The sequence below is a fragment of the Octopus bimaculoides genome, chromosome 7, assembly GCF_001194135.2.
Source record: "Octopus bimaculoides isolate UCB-OBI-ISO-001 chromosome 7, ASM119413v2, whole genome shotgun sequence".
In the NCBI taxonomy this organism is placed as follows: Eukaryota; Metazoa; Mollusca; class Cephalopoda; order Octopoda; family Octopodidae; genus Octopus; species Octopus bimaculoides.
In genome coordinates, this window is record NC_068987.1 from 44,884,949 (window position 1) to 44,902,442 (window position 17,494).

General features: G+C 37.1%; 1 protein-coding gene across 2 annotated transcripts in view; it reads left to right on the forward strand.

Moving 5' to 3' along the window:
* The window catches only part of LOC106881269 (biogenesis of lysosome-related organelles complex 1 subunit 2), a 41,366-nt gene that overhangs the window by 13,003 nt on the left and 10,869 nt on the right, over positions 1-17,494 (forward strand). The window contains exons 2-4 of one of the 2 annotated variants that reach the window (XM_014931594.2): positions 8,203-8,295; positions 9,970-10,086; positions 12,643-12,762. In XM_014931594.2, the coding sequence (XP_014787080.1) occupies positions 8,214-8,295; positions 9,970-10,086; positions 12,643-12,762 (319 nt within the window). In that variant the 5' untranslated portion in view covers positions 8,203-8,213. Of the gene's footprint in view, positions 1-8,202; positions 8,296-8,610; positions 8,729-9,969; positions 10,087-12,642; positions 12,763-17,494 lie in introns of those variants that run through there. The other variant, XM_014931592.1, reaches the window with a different exon arrangement.

Consider the following 17,494-nt stretch of genomic DNA (forward strand, 5'->3'; position numbering starts at 1 on the left):
GTGGTACACGGAACAGTTCTCAAAGGGAAACTGGACCGAGACAAATTATTGGGTATGAGTTAAAGCTATTTATAACAAACTATTGGCTCACCAGATGGTAGAAATATACTCTATCACGTGACCTTATTAGGGGCCGTGATTGGTCAGTTTGCGTTCTGGCGGGAACGGTTCTAAGAAGTTGCCGATTCGAATAATGATCAGTCACGTGATGACAAGTTTAATGTTTTCCCCTACGTTCGCGTTTGTTTATATTTAAATGAGAAGAATGGCGATAGCAGTTTTGTATCTAGTGACGATAGGTAGTTTCACTACATATATATATATTTTTTTATTCTTTTATTCTTTCACTTGTTTCAGTCATTTGACTGTGGCCATATTGGAGCACCACCTTGAGAGATATATATGATACACACACACACACACACATATATATATATATATGTATAAATACAGGGTGCAGTGAATAAATTGTTGTCTAAATTATGCAAAAATGAAAATAACACTGACATCTCATTTTAACAGATATATTTACAAAAATTACATAAGAATATCTTGAAATACTAAAGAATAGATTTATTCAACAAAATCATCATTGGCTTCAACCACAGCCTTCAGACGACTTCAGAATCTCCTGCAACTCTTCTAGATGGTCTCCTTGTTTCAGTTTGTGAATGCTGCCATAATTCTTGTCTTCAGTTCATCTTTGGTGTTACAAGGAGATTTGTTGGTTTCTCGCTCAACTACGCCCCACACATAATAACCAAGGGGATTGCAGTCTGGAGAGTTAGATGTTAGGGGTAATGTGGTTGCAGAAATTGTCTGACAGCCATGACTGGGTTCTCCTGCTTGTGTGGCATGGTGCAGAGTCCTGTTGCCAGACATGGGGGTCTTCCAGCAGCCACCTCCTTAACCCAGGGCAGCAGTACCTCTTCCAGGCACTTGATGTAGGCCTCCATGTTGTGTCTGAGGCCATGTGGGAAGTTGAATGGAGGTATAACATTGCCATCACTAGTGATCACTCCAAACACCATGATGCTGACTGGGTGTTTGATTTTTTATCACTCTCAGTACATGTTTTGGAGACACAGCAAGCAAACGGTTGTTCTGTGTGTTCACCATCTGATCCTGGCAGAAATTTTTCTCATCTGAGAAAAACTAAAGCATGTTTAGTTGGAGGGGATGCTTAAGTTTGTTGTTCAAAAGCTTCATAGTGCAGTCTTTTCTCTTGTCTTTGATGGCTTGGGATAAAAATTGGCCCTTTCTCATCTTGTGTGAGGAATACCAAATGTCTTCGTGCACTACCTGCCTGATAAGAAACTCAGACACTCCCATGTCCCTGGTGATGGACCTGACTGACTTGGAGGAATCTTTGTCAATCATGGCCTGGATCTCACCAACAAATTCAGGAATTCTTTTCTTATCAGAACAAGCTGCCATACCTTCATAATCAGCATTAGACTCATCCAACTCTTACTGAATCCTCTGCACTATCCTCAGATTGACACCCAAACACTCTGAAACATTCGTGTTGGTGCTTCCAGCATGAATGCCAAGCAGTACAGCATATTGTTTCCAAATTTCTGGCGGAGTGAATTGTGTCATGGTGCTGTTTTTCTCACAGACAATGCCCAACTGACTCTACTATACAGTGTAGTCAACAAAATCATAAACAAATAATATGCATGCATGAAATTAAAAATATAAAATAGCAACACACCCTGTATATATATATTTCGGATGGTATTTTTCTATTTTTTGTACCAAATAAACACATGCATTATATACCTGTTCTTCACTTTAGCTTTATCATTGTTCCTATTTTAGTGTCCTTTATCACACATCCTGTGACCTCTTCAGTGACTCTCCATTCCATGTGTCTCCTCCTATCTTGTTTAGTTCATTTTGTCAGTCACTGAAGAGGTCAGAGGATGTGTGACAAAAGATTTCAAGCAAAGAACACAAAAATAAGAACAATAATAAAGCTGAAGTGAAGAACAAGTATATAGTGCATTTGTATATTTGGCACAAAACAAAAAAAAAGAACATCCCAAAATATAACAATATTTGTTTCGACACATTATCACACCAGGAATCTTGCAAAACACACACACACACACACACACACACACACACCCACACACACACACACACACACACACACACACACACGTATATACATTCTTTTATTCTTTTAATTCATTTCAGCCATGTGGTAATGCTGGAGCACCACAATGATTTTGTACTTTTACATGTCATTCTTCTTTGGTTGATTTTCCCTTAGTTGTTGGTTCATTTGGTATATGAGGGAAATTGGCACTGCTGCCCTTATCTACACTGCATGCGAGGCTGTTGGTTCATCCTGTGTTGTGAATAGGAGAATATTCAGTTCCTTTTTGAAGACATCTATGTCCACATTATGTATATTTAAATTTTTTCTGCAGGGCATTGAGGAATCTATTGCAGTACCTGGTCCTGACATTAGATGGGATGGATGGTACCTTAGGTACAATGCAATGGTGTCCAGTTCAGGCATTTGTATGTTACTTGATGTTGAAATTAGGTACTAGACTTTCCAGAATTTTCCATATTTAGATTATTGCATATCTGTCACATCTTCACTCCAGGGAGTAAAGTATCTTTTTCAGCCTCTCCCTGCAGTTCATCTGCTGCACTGTTACAATCTTATTAGTGTAGTGACATTGGACCACTTCAAGTTTTACTATTAGTTTGGTGCTATGTGGTGACCACAGATGAGAGCAGTAGTCCAGGCAATTGACGACAAACGTCCTGTACAGGGTCACCATGACATCTCGGTCTCTTGTCTTGAAGGACTTTAGTATCTATCCTGCCACTTGTCTGTACTTTGTTGCCATCTTGGTAATGTGCATATGAAATGATGTATCATTACACATATTGATTCTCAAGTCTCCCACTGCTTGTGACTCTCTGATTGCAGTGCTTTCAAATCCTGTATATGCAGGCTGCAGTGCATTTGTGAGCTGAGAGTGCAGTGCTTGAAATTTTCCAGCATTAAACTGCATGTTGTTTTCTTCAGCCCATTTGTATGTTGCCTTTAGGTCCCTCCATAAGCTTGTGTTCTTCTGGATTCTTTATTGCCTGTAATAATTTTGTATCATTGGCATAACTAGTGACAGTGGCTGTCTGAGTGACTATGGGTATGTCTAAGAGTGCTACTATAAACAGTAACAGCCCCAGGACAGTTCCCACGGGGATGACACTCAAGAATTTGTTTTTCCTCAGAGAGGGCCTCATATATATATGGTTACATATACATGTATATGCCAACCTCTCTTTCATTGGACACTAAACTCTGCTTGCGAAGACCTGTTGGGGCAAGTGAAAACATAATTGAACCATACTCGATGACTGGCACCTGAGCCAGTGGAGCACTAACCGCACTGTCCGAGCATGTTCATTGCCAGAGCAGTTGTCTGGCTTCCGTGCTAGTGCTCTGTAAATAGCACCATTTGAGCGTAATCATTACCAGCGTTGCCTTCTAGCACTTGTGCTGGTGGTACGCTAGAAAATCATTTGAGTGAGGTCATTGCCAGTGCCGCTGGACTGGCTCCTGTGCAGGTGGCATGTAAAAAACACCTTTTTGAGCGTGGCCATTGCCAGTACCGTGTGACTGGCCCTCGTGCCGGGGGCACGTAAAAGCAACCACTACACTCTCGGAGTATTTGGCGTTAGGAAGGGCATCCAGCTGTAGAAACTCTGCCAGATCAGATTGGAGCCTGGTGCAGCCTTTTGGCTTGCAGTCAAATTGTCCAACCCATGCTAGCATGGAAAGCGGACTTTAAACGATGATGATGATGATGATATATATATATATATATATATATATATATGTAACAGTTACATGTAGTTGTTGATATGCCATACTTTGTTGAGACAGATTAAAGTCTGATTGTGAGGTATCACCAAGTGTGTAATGGGTATGGTTTGAAGACAAGAAAGTAATAGTCTAACTGGTTTTTATTTTACTGTTAAACTATAAAAGCAACTGCTTTGAGTTGTATAAAGATTAATTGAAGTTCTGTCGTCCATTTCATTAGTAGTTGTGTTCATCTGTGTGACAGCTTGGAAATGGATGGAAAAATGAGAGAGAAACAGTAACAGAATTTACCTCTTTGGGTTGACAAGTAGAGAGGGTAAAAATTAAGTAGTCCCTCAGTGATATGCTATAGGTGCTCCTTTAGTCAGGCACCAAGTGAAACACATACACACTCACACACACATGAAAGGTGCTGGAAAGTTCCTGGATACAAGGGTATCGTGAAAGGCCTGGTTGGAGGCCCAACCTTCTGAGTTCTTTTACAGGCCTTAGGAAAACTGAAGGACTGCTGCAATAAGTGTGTGAATCTGAGAGGGGAATATGTTGAATAAAATCATAATTTGAAGTTGAAATATGTCACAAGCAGATTTTAACTAGCCTGTTTATTTGTATGACAACTGTCTTAGGAAAAAAGTGTTTTTGTTTTTTGAGATATATTTGTCAAATTTGAGTCAGTTTGTCTTCATGGTATGTTCTATTGATCTTACTTAACGAATCTGCTTTGGCCTTGAGAGCTCTTTCCCATACATTTATGCATGAAATTTCTCACAACCAAACACAACTGCAAATAGCTTTCTTTCTATGTTTGCATATCTTAACTCAGCATCAGTCAGTCTTTTGTTAAGAAAAGCAACAATCTTGGCACCATTGATTAGTGTTGCACCTAGGCCTAACATGCTTGAATCTACCTGGATCACAGTCTTTGCATTAGGTTTGAAATAAGTTAAGTAGATGTTTTTATGAACACAAGCTTTCAATTTTTCTAAAGCTTTTTTCATGTGTATTATTCCATTGCCATTCAGTGTCTTCCTTGAGTAGTGATCTCAGTGGAGCTGTTCTAAAACTAAGTTCTGGTATGTAAGGGTTCAGTTATTGGATCATACCCAGAAATTGCTGAAATTCTTCATGTTTTGTAGGTATGGACTTTGGTTTGATTTTGTCGCATTTTTTCTGGATCTGGGTGAGAGCCATTTTTATCCCAGATAAGACCATGAAATTTGATCTGTTTTTATCTTATTGGACACTTGTCTTTGTTGAAAACTCGACCATATCTTCTGGCTGTATCCATTATCCTTATGTTCTTATCATGCTCTTGAATTGTTTTGCCATGCATGCAAATATCATCAGACATACCAATGGCTTCTGTGCAGTCTTCTAGTATTTGGCCATGAGACATCTTGAGTTCAAAGGACACTTTAAGTATCTGTATCTAGCAAAAAGTGTATTGAAGTAGGAAAGCAAACTTGATTCCTTATCAAGATGTATTGCCCAGTATCCATATTCTGCATCTAATTTTGTGAAATATTTAGCATCAGCTAAACATTTGGAAATTTCCTCAAGAGTTGATGTCTTGAGGTAAGTTCTTTTAATTCACTAGTTTGGGACCTAAGCATATGCATTTTTCTTTCTGCTAAATGTAATTAATCTTTTGATTCATTTACTTTTGAAACCACACCAATATCTTCCCTTTTGTCTAATTTTTTTCTTCATTTTATCTTTCAAGTGCACTGGATATTTTCTTGGAGATTGTATCACTGGTGTTGCATTTTCTACAATGTGTATTTTCTGTTTCTCTGGGAATTTTCCAATACCCTAAAGTATGTCAGGATATTTACTTTCAAGGTCTTCTATCCTTTGCATTATTATTATTATTTTTTTTTTTGGTATCTGATGATATAATACTACAGGTGATTTGCACCAAACCCAACTTCATACAAGGTCCTGGATCATTGTCACACAAAAAGTTTGGCTCATATGGTATCAAAATTTTTGTCTAATGCTGAGGACTGCTGAACCATATTATGGTATTCTGGTGTCATTCACTCTCCATAGGGTAGTTTGATCTCTTTGGAGACTTACTGATTTGCCCAGTATTTTTTTATCAATATTTTGGGGGTACATCTGTTTATTTAATCTGAGTGGTAATATGTTTTCATTGACTCTAGTGACTATTTTCATTTTTATTTTGTACTTTCACAGGAGTCTATGATAAAAAATATTTCCTTACTGTTACTGTTACTAAGACATTTGTTTTCTTTGTTTTCCATAGGGTATAAATACAAGTCATCTTGATTTGAATCATATTCTGATTTGTAAGTGGTATTCTTTATTTTGTTTTCTGTGCCAGCATGGGCTTTGTTTTTTGATCATGTATGAGTTTTGATTTTTGCACCTATGTGGACTGGGGTTTCAGTTACAGTATGTAGTTGCTTTTGTATGGCAAAATTTTTCAGAATGGTGTAGTCTATGGCATTTTCTGCATTCTCTTTTGAATGCATAACAGTCTTCTTTTTTTTCTGTGAACATTTCCACATCTTCCACACTGTCTGGTATTTTTCATTGTTACTTCATGACATGTATCTGTTTTTCTTTCACTGGCATCATTATAAGCTGTACTGTGTTTCATCATAGGTTCATATGTCCTTATGCTTTCAACTTCAGTCCTTTTATTGTTTGTTAAAAGATTCATGCCTCCTTATTTGTGCCAAAGTCACATCTATCTAATTTTGATTTAAGCTTAACTAAATATTTGTCAGTTGACTCTTCAATTTGTTGCATTGACGAGAACTCTAATCATTCAACCCATTTGTTTGATTCTTGTATCAAATGAGCTTCAAAAATTCTGAATACATTTGCTGATGTTTCTTGGGCTAATGCTAAGTAAAACATAGTTGTGTTTCAGTTTTTCTTCTATTTTGTTTAAAGTGAAGTAAGAGCTCATAAAATTGACTCATTCGTTACAAGCCTTGCATTCGTTCTCATTTGACCAAATGAAACTTGGTGACAGGATTATTGATACCATCATCTTTGATACTTGCTGTTTGATCCAGCTCACTTGGATATGTTTGAAAAAAAAAAAAAGAAGATAAATTTTAACTCCTTTACCATATTGTAATCACCTTAGCAATTGCTTGCAATTTTCTTTTTTGTAGTCATTAAGTTCTCTGGCATATTGCTGTCTTGCTGCTACCATGGTGTGCCGTTGTTTTGCACAAATGTAACAGATTTTTAAATGTGTTACTTTATTTTGCCAACTTCGTTATCTCTTTTTTAATATTAAGTCATGTGGCACTTTTTTTAAGGTGTATTCAAAGGGACATAATTTATAAAATATCAAATCAAAATATGTTACAACCCTCTTTACAGTGCTTTCAGTTATCTCTTTCCTACTTCTTCTGAGCTACATCTTAGGTTCACCCTACCTCGCCTTTAATACCATTCTTTTCTGCTACCATTCCCAATATTTTCTCATATCTGCCATTGATGCCCCTTGTGCCATTGTCACCTCACAGACTATAGCCACCCTTATGTACCTCTAACTTCTATTTCTGTCACTGTTCTTCATGCTTCCTTCATCTCCCACTCACACAACCTGCACATCATCTACTTTCTGATCTACCTGCAGATTTAAGATACTCTTGCTCTCAACACCTCTTATGCTACTGTTTGTCGCCGCCTCCTTCCTGAGCCTCTTCTAGATCTCTTACCTTCCCTCCATACTGATATTTACCATTAACCACACCGCCACCCTTACATATGTATGTATGTGCATGTACATTTGACTATAAATCTGTGATAAAGACAAAGGAGATTTGTGTGTTATTACTTTCAATTTAGTACTACTTTGAAGTCACTTCTGTTAATTTTCTTCCTTTTGTTTTTGTATTTAACTTTCACACTTTTTTTTGTGTACTCTAGTACACAACCCGAACTGTCCTTGTAGATGTATACATAAAAATTTATCAGGAATATTTCAACTAAATTAGAAATCTTAATTTTTTGGGTGTTGTCACAAATGTGAGTCTGCACTATTAGGCCCGCTTAAGTCGTTATAAACGACTTAAATATTTCCTTAAAATTTCATACAGAATTTATTAAAGTATGTTTCTCTATATTAAACAAGAATGAAAATATTTCAAAAGTATAGGAAAAACTTCGTGATTTCGTCTGAATTTTGTTATATTTCCTGTATATATATATAATGTGAAAAAATTGCTTGGACAAATGGTCTAAATTAATATTTCTTAATGATATAAAATTAAAACAAGACTCTTCCTCTTTTTTTTTTTCTATCCTGTGTGATTAAAATACTACTTATTGGATGTTGTTATTTTTCATGACATAAGCGATGTAAATAATGGCAGGCCATGAAAGTATGAAGAGTAAAAAGGACCAAGAAAATCGCATGAAAAACGAAGACGAAGCTAGCAGGATGGAAGGTTATGTCACTATTACTATTATTTCTTGTATTTCAGTATATTATTTATGTTTTCTGAAGATTTGAACACTGAATATAGAAACAGCTAACGGTTTTGATAGAAAGCTGTCAGAGGTGGAGCTATGTTTTAAGTCGGCCTTCTATTTAATCCTCGCCGTTGGAGAAAAAGAAAAAAAAGCCAATTAATATTTGATATTTAATTGTGAACATTTTTAAAATTTAAAACTTATTATTTTACATTAAAAAAGTATACACATCTATTCATACACACAAGCTTTCATATACGTCTACACATTTGTGCACACACACACACACACACATATATTGTCCAATGTACGAATCTTTGGTGTTGCACCTTATATATCTCATACTAAACATTTTATCTGCTTGGTTTTCGTCATGCAAGCATCACTCAAATTCACCACTTTGTCCTCGTCAGTATTCACTAATCTCTAACCTGTAATAAGCTACGGGCACTGATCCTCTTCACACGAATAACATTCATTTGAAGGGCTATTTATCAATCTATACTCATTAAAAAGATACTGCGTTCATCCTTATCATATGGATGTACGTCGTTTCTTCTTTAATTTTTATGTAAGGGTGTTCTTAATTTGTCATAATTTCTAATTTTGAGTCGGACACATTACAGAATGCTAATGTTACACACACACTTCTCCGTGTCGGATATCTCAGAAACTACAAAGATGTGGTAGCTTTTAATTATCACAAAAAGTGGCCCAAAGAGATCATTTCGGGTTAGAGTTCCAGTTCTGCATTCATATGTAATGATTGATGCCTCTTTATTCTGGCCTCATTAGTTGTGACATATCCTAAATTTATCATATCCCCCAAATTCATGTTTGTCACGTTATAGTAGGAATAGATTAACCGTGGGTATTGTTTTGGGAACTCATCCCCATCTCTGATATGAACTCCTCACTCTTCAGTTGAATCTAGCCCTAAATCACTCTGATCAAGCAAACCTGTGATCAAAGCATGTCAGTCATGATTCTTCTTTTTTTTTTTTATATAGTGTATGTAAAACTGCCTTATACAACGTGTCCTTTCTTTTTAAAACTCATGACTTAAAAATGCATTGCAGGCAACTATTTTTTTACTCTTACTGCATACAAGAGTGTCAGCAGAAGGAAAGACATCTATCCAATTATTAATAAAAAGAATTCATCCTTTGACGCCCATGTTTCACGCTAGCATGGGTTGGAAGTTTTGATAGAATCAAGGATTCAAGGACTGCATCATGCTCCAATGTATGCTTTAGCATAATTTCTAAGACTGGATGCCCTTCTTAATACCAACCACTTAAAAGAGTGTACTGGGTACTTTTATCGTTGCACTTGCAGTAGTGAGGTTGCCAAGTAACTCACAAAACTAAGATCCTCTTCAACTGAGAGTGGCTACAGTTGAGAGTTAGTCAACTTTATGCTTGGAGATGCTTTATCTCTAAGTGTGAAGCTGTCTCCTTGTTAAAGTATGAGAGAAAGGGCCAGAATGGTGCAGGTTTTATGCTGTAGAAGAGCTACATGGAGGATCAGGTTTCTTGCTGAAGAAGAGCTACATGGAATGTTGTTCAATAGATAATTTTTATGAAATAGGCTTGTCAAATGTTGACATTTTTTTTTGTTTCTTGACTGTCTAATATCCTTCATTTCAGATAGCAACAAGGTAGAGGACCTGTCAGAATCAAAAGATGAACCGCCAGCTGATGTAGTGCGCCTCTGCCAGGAAACTATGAGTAAAACTGCAATCTATTTGAGGGGTGAACTTGAAGGTACAGTTTGTGCACATATGATTGTTTATCTTGTAAGTTGTCCGATAGATGGTATGTCTGATTAATTTGACCTTTTGAAAATAGGCATGGCAGTGTTGTTAGGAAGGGCATCCAGCTGTAAAAACCTTGCCAAAACTGACCTCGCCTGTGCTTGTGCCACGTAAAAAGCACCAAGTCCACTTTGCTGAGTAGTTGGTATTAGGAAGGGCATCCAGCTGTAAAAATCTGCTAAAACAGTCGCAGAAGTCTGGTGCAGGCTTCTGCCTTGCTGGCTTTTGTGAAACCATCCCACCCATGCTAGCATGGAAGGCAGATGTTAAACAATGATGATGATATATATGTATGTGTATATATATATCATAGTATCAAACAGACTATTGGATACATCACTGGTCACAGTGCTTCTTTGTAGCTTTTGAATGATACCACTTCACTAACCAAGCAAGTAGATCGCGCACACACACATATATGTATGTATGTACGTGTTGGTGTGTACTCTTGTCTAGATATCATGTATCCAAGTAAGGTATTTCATTTCCAGTCTTCAGTGAAAAACATGTCTGGAAAAATGTTGCTCGGAAACAAGTAAATGTTGGCAACAAGAAATGTATCTGGCGATAGAAAATCTGCCTCAACAAATTCTGTCTGATTTATGCAAGCATAAAAAAGTGGACATTAAATGATGATGCTGCTGCTGCTGATGATGATAACATTGATTATATGAAAAGAATAAACTTAGCAATCAACAAAGCAGTTATTAATGATAGGTACAGACAATGTGAGGGGCCTATAGTAGTCATGTATTATTGCAAAATTTAAGTGAATGTAACTTGCAAATTTGTAAGAGCAAAAGAATAGAAGTTTTTTCATTAAGAAAATGTATTTGATTGTTATTGCTGTTGTGCAAGTTCTGGTTGACTGATTGAACAATTGTATAGCTTATACTGTATGTAATCAAAACAACTAATTGAGTACAACTCAGTGTATTCATTACTCCAGATACACCTCATGTCCATCTGCTTGCAGGCTGTACTGCACAGCCCCTTTATTCATATTTTAACCTCTCATTCCTCAGTATAAAGCTAGCCCCCTCTCCATTATAGAACCACTCAGTTCAAAGGGAATCTTAGTCTTGTGAGCTACATTTTGACCTTACTAGTGTTGGTGCCATGAAAAGAGCACTCAGTAAACACTATAAAGTAGCTGGTATTAGGAAGAACATCCAGCCATAGAAATCATGCCAAAGCAAACATTGAAGCATGATGCAATCCTTGGACCCATCAGATCCTCTCAGATCTGCCAACAATACCAGTATGGAAGATAGATGTTAAGAGATGATAATGGTGCAGTATGGCAGTAGTTCTAGCTTTGATCCCACAGCTCAGCACTTTGAGTAAGTGCCTTTTATCACACCTGATCAATGCAATCCATGTGCGTGAAGTTGGGTAGATATAAGCTGCAGAAACCTGTTGAATGGGCTAGGTTTGTCTTTGAGTGGTAAACTCAGTCATCAGGTTAAACACTTGATCTTGGATGCCTTTAGTGGGGTCCATTCTGTTACAAGTATTTAAATTAGATCTCTAATCTGATTTTAATTTGATATCTTGTGCTGCTTTTTATTAAGGTTTTTTTCCTTTCGATGCTGCCAAATTTGAAGGCCCTGCCAAAAGGTCATTTCTGCCTTTCTTCCAGTGACTCTACCATCAAAATATAAAAAAAAAACCTGTTCCTCTAATCCTACTGTTTGTTGATTAGTTTCATGTCAACCTTGATCAAAATGACCTATGGTTAAAGACATTCCAGCTGTGATCATCCTACCATTTATTCAGATATGATTGAATATATTAAACTAGATTATTATTTAATGACTGCTTTGTTAAAGACAGTGGGGTATGATTTAATGGAATTTTGACTGCTGTTTCTAGAATCATAGTTTGAGTGATTGTGTAGCAGCCTAACACTGACACTATCTTATATGTTGACTATCAGTAAGAAATCCTGTGGAATGCACATTCACACATATCATCATTTAATGTCTGTTTTCCATGCTGGCATGCAGTGGACAGTCTGACAAACCAGAGGACTGTTGAGCTTCTGTGTTTGCTTTGATGTAATTTCTATAGTAGGATGCCCTTCCTAATGCTAGCCATTTTACAGAGAGTTCTAAGTGTTTTTTATGCCACTGACCCCTTAAATGAGTGTGGGTGTAGTATTGAGGGAGGTGGCTTTGTGCCAGATGATGAAAGGTTAAAGTATGATAGAGGGACAGGAACAGGTGTCTTGCTGAAGAGAAAATACATGGCATTCTCAGCTGGGCAGAGGAAAAAGACAGTGAAGGTATACCTCTAATATGTATATCAATTATATAAATGTGTAAATCAATTATGTGTGTGTGACAAAATATTACTGTATCAATTGATTTTTTTATCTATAGGAAGTCTCATGGAGTATCTTTAGTATAGGATTGCTGTGATTATCTGTAGTAACTGCTGAGCAATAAAAGCATATCTTTGCTTTATCCCTACTGTGATATATGTAGCGTTGTTTTATCTGTAGGGACTGCTGAGGAGTACAAACTTTTGGAGCAGATGAATCAAGTGTCGATCAATAAATATTCTGAGATGAAACATATTGCCATGAATATCAGTCGTGCCATGGTTGAACTGGACGACAAATGTGAGTATCTGCCACATCCATTATCATGCTTCTTGTACAATTTGTATTTCTTCTGTTCAAAATGTCTTGCTTTGAAACATTTTTTTGCTTATCTATCACTCAATTTATTTGAATTACTCTGGTTGATCCTTGTTGTTGTCACCTTTGTCAACCTTGTATTAGTGTTTGTTTTACTGTGATGGTGTAGATTGGATGCGTCTGTTTTGCTGTCTACCAACTCTTGTCTCAGTCTGTTGTTGTCTTACCTGTGAGGCCCAATGTTGATCATTATCACCCTAAACACCATCATCATCACCACTACCATCGTCATCTTCATCATCATCATCATCATCATCATCACCACCACTACTACTGTGGTAGATAGTATTATCAGTAGATCAAATCTCTTATGGTATTTAGTTATATCTTATGTTCTGTTAGAAGTGAAATTACCACTCAACCTCCAGGACCAGTAAAATAGGTTCTTGTCAAGAGCTTGGGACAATAATAAAATGTATCCTGCCCCTCCCCTACAAATCAGTTTCCTCCTGCCTGTGTTAGAAAACATTATTATCAACTTTATGATGAAAGTAAACAAACAAAGTTTGTTCTTTTTTTTTTTTTAGAAGCGTTGAGATGTATTGTAAGAACAGAAATAAATTTATTTCTCAAACGTGTGATCAGGATAAATTATCCATTTATTGCAGAAAAATACGCTACTGGCCAGCCAGTAGCGTATTTTTCTGCAATAAATGGATAATTTATCCTGATCATGCTATTTATAGCATTATCACGCGTTTGAGAAATAAATTTATTTCTGTTATTATTATTATCAATGTTAAGGGTAGTTGATGGCAGAATTGGTAAAACAATATTTGTTGATAGTCACTTCATGTTCTGAGTTCAAATATTGCCATGGTTAAAACAACTTTTTATCTTTCTTGGGTAGATAAAATATGTCTCAGTCAATTACTGGGGTTCATTTAATTGACTTCACCTATTTCTCAAAATGCGTGGCTTTGTGCCTAGAGTAGAAGTCATCATCATCATCGTTTAACGTCCGCTTTCCATGCTAGCATGGGTTGGACGATTTGACTGAGGACTGGCGAACCAGAAGGCTGCACCAGGCTCCAATCTAATCTGGCAGAGTTTCTACAGCTGGATGCTCTTCTTAATGCCAACCACTACGAGAGTGTAGTAGGTGCTTTTACATGCCACCGGCACGAGGGCCAGTCAGGCAGTACTGGCAACAGCCATGCTCAAAATAGTGGTTTTTACGTGCCACCTGCACAGGAGCCAGTCCAGCGGCACTGGCAACGACTTCGCTCGAATGTTTTTTCACATGCCACCGGCACAAGTGCCAGTAAAGCGACGCTGGTAACGATCATGCTCAAATGATGCTATTTACGTGCCACTGGCACAGAAGCCAGACAGCTGCTCTGGCAATGATCATGCTCGGATGGTGCTCTTAGCACTCTGTGCCAGTCATTGAATTTGGTTCAATCACGATTTCGATTTCACTTGGCCCAACAGGTCTTTGCAAGCCGAGTTTAGTGTCTAATGAAGGAGAGGTTGGTATGGGTGCCAGTCGTCAAATTTAGATCGATTTCATTTGCCTCAACAGGTCTTTGCAAACAGAGTTTAGTGTCCAGTGAAGGAAAGGTATGCATAAGTGGGCTGGCTACACCCCTGGCAGAGGCCTTGGATTATGGTCTTACTTGGCTTGCCGGGTCTTCTCACGCACTGCATATTTCCAAAAGTCTCAGTCACAAGTCATTGCCTCGGTGAGGCCTAATGTTCGAATATCGTGCTTCACCACCTCATCTCAGGTCTTCTTGGGTCTACCTCTCCACAGGTTCCCTCAACTGCTAGGGTGTGGCACTTTTTCACACAGCTATCCTCATCCATTCTCGCCACATGACCATACCAGCACAATCGTCTCTCTTGCACACCACAACTGATGCTTCTTAGGTCCAACTTTTCTCTCAAGGTACTTACACTCTGTCGAGTATGCACACTGATATTACACATCCATCGGAGCATACTGGCTTCATTCCTTGCGAGCTTACGCATGTCCTCAGCAGTCACGGCCCGTGTTTCACTGCCATGTAGCATGGCTGTTTGTACACATGCATCATACAGTCTGCCTTTTACTCTGAGTGAGAGGCCCTTTGTCACCAGCAGAGGTAAGAGCTCTCTGAACTTTGCCCAGGCTATTCTTATTCTAGCAGCTACACTTTCAGCGCACCCTCCCCCGCTACTAACTTGGTCACCTAGATAACGGAAGCTATCAACTATTTCTAGTTTTTCTGCTTGGAATGTGGCAGAAGTTGTTTTCTGCACATTTTCAGTGTTTATTGCTCCTGAACATCTGCCACATACAAAAACTATCTTCCTACATCATAGTTATTTATTAGGTGTAGGCATGGTTCTATGATTAACCCCATATTGCATGAATAATGAAAGATTGATACAAAATAATTATTTTTACTGAAAGGCAATAAAAATCCATAGCTGAAAAGAGAATTATTGCAAATTTTTAAGAAAGTTTAATATTTGAGCATTTTGGGCTTTGTTAAATTAAAGCAACAATATGTAAAGAAGGTAAATAAAAACATGTAATTATTTGATATGTAATTATTATCATATCAAGGCTATCTAAAAACAACAGTAACAATAAAAAAGTGTTTATTTGATATATGAAAAAACAAAAGAACTGTAGCTCCTAAGAAACGTTTTAGTTCAGTGTGAATGTGCTTGAAATAGTTTGATTTCATAGTATGACAAAGGTTAATGTTGCATTTATCACAGCTAACCCTTATAATAGACTCACAACCTGGATTCTTGCATATGCCCTTCTTGCTACCTTCCATGAACTGGGGCCAGTGATCTATACTATCCATGCAGATTGACCCATTTGGTGTTGAAGCTGTGAGTCCTCTGGACTTTTTGGCCAGTATTTGCATTTTCATTTCATTTAGTGATGGGCATCTACTTTTGGGTGACTTGGAGTTACCTGATCTCATGAGTGACTCAGAAATATTCATTTTGAAATCTCTAAGCTTTATGTTTGATGTATTCTCCAGTTCATTACATTGGAATAAAAACCTTGATTGTATCACAACCATATTGAGAAAGTGGAAAATGAGTCTGTGGTACCACTTTTTTGATTGAATATGGATTCTGTAAAGGCTTTATAATCCATCCAGTAAGTCTATCCTGTCCATGAATTTATTGTATGCGTTAACAATTGAAGGGCATGGGATGGTTATGTGACACTTTTCTTTTCTGTCAAATCTGGAGATTTCAAGGGTTGGATTGACTGATTCATATAATGACAACAGAGTAACACCATGGTTATCAAACCATTTTACTTCATGTTAACTCCACGCAATTAAAATTGGTCATCCATACTTCAACAGAACTCCTGCAAATTTTCTTTACTCCTGCAACTGATAATAGCTTACAACCAGGTAAATGATAGGAATGCACAGTACCAACACAAGCTATATCCTGTTCATTAAGGTCTTTACAAGATTGTCTGTATACCTATTGTTGAAATACAGTTTGTGACATTTGTTTCTTGGTATATTTTGCAGCAAAATTATCACAATATTTCCAGGTTCCAATTGTACCAGTGTGGACTTCAACATTGTGGATAAGTCCATCTATTTCTGACAACACATACAACTTATAATCCCACTTTTTTGGTTTCTGGGGGTTATATTGCTTGATTCCAGATTTACCATTGAAAGGAAGCCTATGCTTGTCAATACATAATCTTTCACAAGCATTAATTTCTGCAAACTTCTTTTTCAATGAGTCAACAACCAGTCTAACTTTGTATAATCTATCTGTATAGTCTTGAGGACGAGTCAGATTGTCATTATAGTGTAAAATTTTAATTTTTTCAAGATGATTTACAGTCATGACACTGGCAATTTTTGCTTTATTACTTGTACTGGGTATCTTGACTAGGTTTATTGTATAAAAAATTCCAAAAGATTGTTCCAGCTCAGCTCTTGTCAAATTGAGTGGAGTATTAGAGTTACATTTAATAGCATATTTGTTTGATTCTTCAACTCCTCTGCTTTGCTCTCAATGTTTAGTGTATAACACACTCATCATTATCATTACTGTCAGATGACAATTCACTTTCCTCCAACACATCAAGTAGTGGAATGTCATGTAGCTTTTGTGAATGAGAAGAAATGGTTCTTTTGCCATAGAAACTGCTGCATTTCATCTGAAAGGTGATTAATATGCAAGGCTTTATAAAGTTGCTCAGAAAAGCCTGAAATTCTCAATGTGTACGCTCAATCACATTCAGCATGTAATTATGTTAGAATGCACAGCTATTGCTTTAAAGCAACAAAGCATAAAAACATTATACATGCTTTTCTCTTAAGATCCACAAACAATTATACTTAACTAGCAGAAATACCCGGCGTTGCCCGGGTTAAAGAGAATAATGAAATCTAAAAACGCCGTCTAGACTACGCAACCCTCAACTGTTAGTAGCTACGATACCATATTTCTACATTAATAACTCTCCAATCCATGCCAGCATGGAACATAGATATTAAGTGAAATGCTAGAAGAAAGTTTTCAACTCGTATGTATATAAAGTAAATACACGTAATTCAGAAACACGTTTTTGTGTATCTTATTTCATAACCAAACAAACAGGTACAGATTATAAATAATGAAAGGCCAATTTTGGTGATTCATTTGACAGAGGTAGTAGAGAGAC